This window comes from Coffea arabica, chromosome 9e, assembly GCF_036785885.1.
Source record: "Coffea arabica cultivar ET-39 chromosome 9e, Coffea Arabica ET-39 HiFi, whole genome shotgun sequence".
Lineage (NCBI taxonomy): Eukaryota > Viridiplantae > Streptophyta > Magnoliopsida > Gentianales > Rubiaceae > Coffea > Coffea arabica.
In genome coordinates, this window is record NC_092327.1 from 38,651,677 (window position 1) to 38,658,849 (window position 7,173).

Below are 7,173 nucleotides of genomic sequence, written 5' to 3' on the forward strand. Positions count from 1 at the left end.
CAGCCCTAAGAATACCTCATGTGGTGTTCCAAACCAACATAAACTATACTTTCATTGATAAATAAATTGCTCATTCAATTATGAAACATGCCGTATTTGAACGAGAGGGGTTAAATCCACACCCCGTCATACTAAAAAGTTGTGTTTGGATTGCATTTTCCGTGATTTTTCATGGAAAAATTACTGTAGCGATTTGATGTATGTGAGGGAAAAAGGTAATAGGGAAATGTGATCACGGAAAACGACGTAATTTTTCTACGGAAACCGGCAATCCAAACAAGGCCTCGCGTCCCATATATTTATTGGACAACAATAACTTCATCTATCAAATTTATTTGATTGTTCTTATGTAGTTCCTAGTAACATTTGTTGACAAAGCAAAAAAAAAAAGAGAGAAAAATATTTTCATTTAGAGAGAATATATTTCAAAACAAATTTGGTACTCAATATTATAATATTTAAGCATACTTCACTTGATGGAAATTTTTTTTTAAAATTCCTATTGGAAAAAGTCACATCCTATCATGTGTATGTTAGCAAAATTTTAAAAATATTCGAAAATATTGAAAAATATTGAGAGTCAAGTCAAAAGTGTCACAAAGATATAGAAAGGTTTTTCTTTGGATCTTTTCGTTCAATATTAGGTTTTGAAACTTTCTTTGGAATCTAGTTTGAGTGTTGTTTTCCAATTTTTTTGATATTGGTTTATAATTTTGTTGACATACACAGCATGTATTTTTTTCTAGTAGGAATGAATGTGAAGAATTCCATTGAGTGTATTGTGATTAAATTTTATAACGTCAGATACCAAATTTGTTTTTGTGAAGTTTGAGTATCAAAATTACTCTTTTTTTTTCATACAATACATTCCATTCTACAACTACTCCTATCTAGGGAAAGAAGGACCAAAGGGATCAAAACGGGAAATTCGAAGAAAATTGAACCGCCACAGACCCATTCGGGTGCCTATCAGTTTATGTATCTGCTGGCGAAATTTTTCAGGAAATTCTAGATTTTTTAGAATGCAAATAATCTCTTCCTCTACATCCAAGAAAAGCTTTAAATCTCTCCATGGTGGCCATCTACTCCTAGTTGGTTGAGTACCAAAATTACTGAACGGTTAGACTTTGGGTTTGAAAACTGCATTTTACTCTCTTCATTATTTACTCCAAGAAATATACTCAAAATAGAAATACTTAGCCGTATCTCAAATAACACAATTGAAATAGCACAGCCAGGAGAATGAAACCCAAAAAGGAAAAATTTTTCCAAACCAAAAAAGAAAACCGCTCCTCTGACTGTAACACGTGTAAACTTGCCACGTGTCATCTTCTTCCTCTAAAACCCTTTGTAAAACCCTAACCTCCAAACTGTCCTTCCACCTTTCTGCAACTGCAAAAACAATGCTTGACCATCATCGGCCATGGCCTTCTTCCGATCAATCCTTAAAACCCTAATTTCCCAATCCACGAAATCCCCGCTTCAAAACCCTAATTCTGTTTCTTCTTCTGCTAGAACCTTCGTCTCCCTCTGCTCCAGTTCCCAGTCCTACATATCCCACAATTCCAATAGTAACATTATCAAAAACCCATTTTTTCTTCGGCCCCATTTTCTCCCTCCTATCCCTTCGTCCACTTTTGGCCCTCTATTTCTCTCGTCGCCCCCTTGGAAGCTATCTCAATCCGCCACTCCCCTTCACCTCCAATGCGACGTCGCCTTGCTCAATCTTTCACCCAGGGTCCCATATGCCCTGAATAACATTATTACGTACAAACTACGGTTTCAGGATTTAAACAGCAAGGAGAAGAAATATAGTGAGGGATTTAATGGGCCCAAGCTTGATCATGCTGATTCTGATGCTCTGGTCAAAGTTACTGATAGCTATTTGAATCTTCCCAATTTTATTTCTTTCAGTCGATTAGTCTCCGGCCCACTGCTTGGATGGTATATTTCTTTTTCAAATTTGGCCCTTTTTTTAAATTCATGAATTTAATATGTTTGTTGGTTTTTTTATTCATGCGGAAAATACAAAATGTTTACGTGCTTTCGATATTGATGGTGAAATGAAGGGGAAAAACCACATTTTGCTGAAAATTTTATGGTAAAACTCAATTACAACCTTTTCTCTGTGATGTATCCAAGCATAATTGAACAAGATGGAGAAGTAAAGAATATTAATTTGTAAAAGTCCATAATTTTACTGCTTGCTAATTTGTTTAGTCGGATTTTAGTTGCTAAACATACATGAGAAAGTGGTCGTTCTAAGAAATTAGGATTTATTTCTCTTAGTGCAGTCCAGGCTTCAGGCAACCTTGAAAGACAATAATGACTGTTGGATTATGAACCTGCACAACATTTATCGGTTGTTTAGTAACAATGTACCTTTGCATACTACATTAGGAATCAAAAGTAGTATAGTGATCTTTGTTTTCTGCAATACTGATCCTCGATGAGGATATGTGGGTAATCCTCTATTACTGGGTTTTGTTTTGCTGCTTCCTCCTTTTTTCCCTCTTTTATTTATTGTGTGTTTCTTGATCAGGTTTGAGATAGCACATGCCTTGAGGAACATTATATAACAGTTTAAGCCAAAATTTTGGCACTGAGTATCCCATTATTATCTCCTAAACATGCTTGTACTAGAATCCTTGAAAGGTTTATCTTCTCTTTGTGCGCGTGTTTGCATTTGCTTTGGCAAATAGAGTTGAAATATGATGTGTTGGGTTGGTACTATAGTATTTCAGTCTAGTTTGCTTATCATTGCATGTGGGAATAGTGTTATAGGAGTAAGATGCTTATTCAGTCACCTCTACATTCAGTTATTCAACTGTGCTCTTAACCAACAGTTCTATTATTCAACTTGTCTTGTATATTTGGCCATTATAAAGTATTGTTCTAATTGACTTTACAGGATGATCACCCATGAAATGTATCTTTCAGCATTTGTTGGTCTAGGTATCTCTGGTGTGACTGATTGGGTATGGGAATTCTAGTCTTGTCATTATTGGATGTTTGATACAAGGAGATGCCAATATCTTCTAAGTTTTCCAATCTTCCTTGTAGCTAGATGGATGCCAATATCTTCTAATTTTTCCAATTTTGTAGCTAGATGGTTACTTGGCCAGGAAGATGGGAATCAATTCTGTGGTGGGTTCCTACCTTGATCCTCTTGCTGACAAGGTAATAATCAACTTTTTCTGGGCTGCCCGATTACATTAAAAAATTTTAATATTGTTTTCCTTTTGTCTTACACTTCTAATAAATGAATGTGACATCTTTTTCACAGCATTACTTGGTTAGTGTAATTTTTCTCAGTATTTCATTGCATTCATGGGTGCAGGTACTAATTGGATCTGTTGCTTTGGGCATGGTTTATAAAGGTCTTCTGCACCGTAAGTGTGTAATTGGTTTCCTACTTGTATGTGCCTTTTTTGTCATTTTTTTTTAAATCGAAGAACTACTGATCAAATATCTAATGCCATTGGTAACATTGCAAGTAACAGTGTGGTGACAAAAAAATTACTCTTTTTCTTTTTCTAAAACAATTAGTAATTTATTTTCTGTATACTTAGTACCAAATAATTGTATGTCAGATATTCCCCTTTGTGTGATGTTAATTTTCTTTACAAAAAAGATGTCCACCTTTTGAGCTAGAAACTTTGTCAATGATATATTTATGCAAGTCTGCCAGTTAGATGGCCAACTGATACAAGAGAAATTTCTAGGATTAAAATTAAATTTTTGAAGATAATATCATCCTTTCTTTAGATACTTATTCAATTGGTCTTTTATCTTTTGTAGCCGGACTTGTTGCGCTTGTTGTGTTGCGTGATGTTGCCCTTGTTGGCGGGGCAGTCTATAAAAGAGCTAGCAGTTTGCAATGGCAGGTGAGGGAGATCTACCTGAAGCTCTTTATGACTGAGCTGCTCTATCTTTGCTTGACACTATTGAGTTAAATTCTTGTCACAGTGGAAGAGTTGGTTTGATTTCTTCAACCTTGATGGGACTTGCCCTGAGAAAGTTGAACCTCTCTTGATAAGCAAGGTATGTTCATTTTCTCACGCCTGGGTACTTGGTGAAAAAGATACAGCACAATAATCAGAAATCCATCAATTTAGTGAGAGCAGTTTGATATGCTTCTTCATGTCCTCTTTAAATGTGCCAAGAAGAGATAGGAAGAGGGAAGGATGGGTTTCTCATAACTAAAAGATGAAATCTCTATCTGCATCTTAGTAAGTTGTTTTCAGTGGCAAACCAAGGTCATTTTAAGCAGGGGAAAAAGAAAAGAGGAAGCTAACTGAGTCGGGATCTGCTTCTAGTGATTACTTAGCACACTAATATCATGAGAGGACGTGCGGGAAATTGTTAGGATGACTGTATTGGATCAGCTGTATATTGCTCACTTGATTCATCCTAAATATAAATTTTATTTCTTTTTAGCTAAGTTCTGATATATATGTTGACAGTTGAACACAGTTCTTCAATTGGTCCTAGTTGCTGCAGCTCTTCTGCAACCAGAATTTGGTAACGAGGAAACTCAGTCATACATTACATATCTGAGGTGCTTTACTTTGTGGAAATAGTTTGGCATTTCATGTAGTAGAATTGTGTCATTTTACACCGGAATAACGCTTGGCATGCTTCTCAGCTGGTTGGTTGCTCTAACAACTGTCGGTTCAACAGCCGCATATGGAATACAACACCTAAAGACTGGGTCCAAGTCAATGACAACTTCGTTGTAGACTAAATTTATGTGCTTTTCTGGTTCAGAGCAAAAGCAGAGCTGGAATTTTGTGTTTTTGCTTTTCTTAAACAGAGTCGTGAGTTTATGTTCACTTTTCTTGTATATTTTTTATCCTTTTCTTTCTTTCTTTTGGAAGAGAAAGTAATGCTTCAGATGTATTTTTGTACTTAACAGAATCATTGTACATGAGAACGCGAAATTTTATTTTATTTTTTAAAAATAAAACACTTTTTACACCTTTTGCTATAGCCTCGAATTTACAACAATTAATGACAGATTAATATTCATGCTCGTATGCAATTCTCAGACTTGCAGCTTTTCAATCAAAGCGCACATTGCACCCAGAAAGCGGTACAAGGAGGGGCCTGGGATGGCTTCTCTAGAGTTCCCAGCATTGAGTTTTTTTCTTTCTTTGGCGAACAAGTAACCTAGGATTGTAATAATGAATTGACATTCTAGCATTTGTGAACCACTTGTCTCGAAAAGATGATTCATTCAGCAAATGATGCTCGTCCTGTAAGATTCTAATAAACCTCGCCGCAGGTTATAGGCCATTGAATTCCTCGAGAGTAAAAGCTTTGGTTGAGAAGCACGAATGTTTATTCAGCTGAAATGAACACCCGAATCGCAATGCATGATCCTACACATGCCACATTCAGCATAATTAATGCCCACACTAACATCAATCAGAGAGTACAATTGGAGCCTGTAAACATAGAATATCTCGTGAAAATTCTGAGTCCTTGAGCCTGTCTGAAGCCTAATACATATAAAAGCAGCACCGGTGGTACATTCATGTTATGGAAACGTATCTCCAAATGTATGCGAAAGGAAATATGATACGTTGAACTGCATTTGGGTACCATTTATCTCCAGCAGAGTTAGTTTAATTGATAAAACACCTTAATAAACTGAGCAACTGATCATAACAAAATTATCAAAATCAAAACTTGTCCGAGCTACCAGAACTGAGTAGAAAACTACAATTCTATCCAGACAAAAATTACGTACAAATTATTTCTAACTTGGTCTCAGTATGATCATCGTATGATGCAGAAGCAGATTCAATAGACTACCATGTTCATCCTGTCTACTTTGTCAATCCTTCTTCAATCTCAGTCCACCGATCAGCATTTGCTGAGAACTCCTTTTTTAGGTGCCCAATAATCTCCTTTGCTTCATCGACCTTTGAAATGCTAGCCAGACCCTCCACAAGCAACTTCATAGTCGTGAAATTTGGAACCCAACCCTTTGCAAGACACTCTTTACAGATCTTTAGTGCAGCCTCAAAGTCCTCACCTGTACACAGGAAGTAAACCAGAGTGAAATAGCATTCGCCTTCGGGTTTAATCCCACTCTTCACCATCCTCTCAAACAACCCTTTTGCCTCCTCCAAATCTCCCTCCTTACAGAACCCGTGAATTAAGTGATAATAAGTTACTTTATTCGGCTTATAGCCTCTCGACAATATACTCTCAAACAATGCTTTTGCCTCCCTACTCCTCTTTAACTTGCACAGCTTCTGAATCCTAATGTTATAAATACTAGTCCCAGGAGTTATGCTATGCTCTTCTTTCATCATCTTCAACACTTTACCGACATCCTCAAATTTCTCCTCCTCATAAAATCCAGCAATCATCGTCCCAAACGTTGTCCCATTCGGCTTAACCCCTTTCCTACCCATTTCAGCCAATATCGAGTAACAAGAACTCGACTCACCAGACTCACAAAACCCTTTGATCACATTATTGTAAGTATCTAAATTCGGGACAATCCCATAAATTTTTGGATATTCCATATAAATCCGCTTCATTTCCTTGTAGTCCTTGGCTAAAACGCAAGAAAACAGCAAAGCATTAAGTGTTTTTACCGTTCTATCGAGACCCATCTCGTGCATTTCCTCAAACGTCTTGCGTGCATCAGCAACCATGCCAGCCTGCCCATACAGAACAACAAAATGGGAAATATATCGCTCGGACTTCATATCGGGCCGGGCCATGGACTCCTCGACAAAAGACCGAATCCCATTGAAGTAATTTAAGTCCCTAAGCTTGGAAATGGCTTTGGAGTAGGCGACGCGGTCGAGATGGGATTCCGGAGTCAGCGAAGCAGCGCGGCAAATGTCGAGTATTCGTTCTGGGTTCTTCTCGGCCCGAAGGAGAGAGAGCGCGGCCCGAGACTTTTCCTTGCCGGTCAGTGGGGTATTTGAGTTGGGATTTAGGATTGAGGTTGAGAAACGGCGGCGGTTTTGAAGCAGCAAGATTGATCGGAGCTTAAGGCGAAGGGCCATTGTGGGATCTAGGGCTCTAGGAATTCAGAGGATTGTCTTGTTTTTATGCGGGATTGGAGATTCAGGGTTTATGCTGGGGACTGTGGAGAGATTCTGAAAGCTTGTCAAAGAATCGCGTCCATTGCAAATTTGCAATGAA

General features: G+C 37.6%; 2 protein-coding genes across 2 annotated transcripts; one reads left to right on the forward strand and one right to left on the reverse strand.

The window, feature by feature from the left end:
• Nucleotides 1-1,288: 1,288 nt before the first annotated feature.
• On the forward strand, nucleotides 1,289-4,990 carry LOC113709520 (CDP-diacylglycerol--glycerol-3-phosphate 3-phosphatidyltransferase 1, chloroplastic-like). The gene is made up of 8 exons (XM_027232302.2): nucleotides 1,289-1,944; nucleotides 2,912-2,978; nucleotides 3,106-3,180; nucleotides 3,341-3,392; nucleotides 3,802-3,887; nucleotides 3,970-4,044; nucleotides 4,467-4,561; nucleotides 4,649-4,990. The coding sequence occupies exons 1-8, from the start codon at nucleotides 1,424-1,426 to the stop codon at nucleotides 4,740-4,742; spliced, it is 1,065 nt and encodes a 354-aa protein (XP_027088103.1). The 5' UTR covers nucleotides 1,289-1,423; the 3' UTR covers nucleotides 4,743-4,990.
• Nucleotides 4,991-5,647: 657 nt separating this feature from the next.
• On the reverse strand, nucleotides 5,648-7,173 carry LOC113709515 (pentatricopeptide repeat-containing protein At1g11630, mitochondrial-like). The gene has a single exon (XM_027232295.2). The coding sequence runs from the start codon at nucleotides 7,032-7,034 to the stop codon at nucleotides 5,835-5,837; it is 1,200 nt and encodes a 399-aa protein (XP_027088096.1). The 5' UTR covers nucleotides 7,035-7,173; the 3' UTR covers nucleotides 5,648-5,834.

Bases quoted from the DNA above. Each gene is read 5' to 3' on its own strand.
- LOC113709520 (XM_027232302.2), top strand. From the start codon at position 1,424: ATGGCCTTCTTCCGATCAATCCTTAAAACCCTAATTTCCCAATCCACG. The intron at 3,393-3,801 runs GTAAGTGTGTAA...TATCTTTTGTAG, and splicing joins TTATAAAGGTCTTCTGCACC to CCGGACTTGTTGCGCTTGTT. The intron at 4,562-4,648 runs GTGCTTTACTTT...CATGCTTCTCAG, and splicing joins TCATACATTACATATCTGAG to CTGGTTGGTTGCTCTAACAA.
- LOC113709515 (XM_027232295.2), bottom strand. From the start codon at position 7,034: ATGGCCCTTCGCCTTAAGCTCCGATCAATCTTGCTGCTTCAAAACCGC.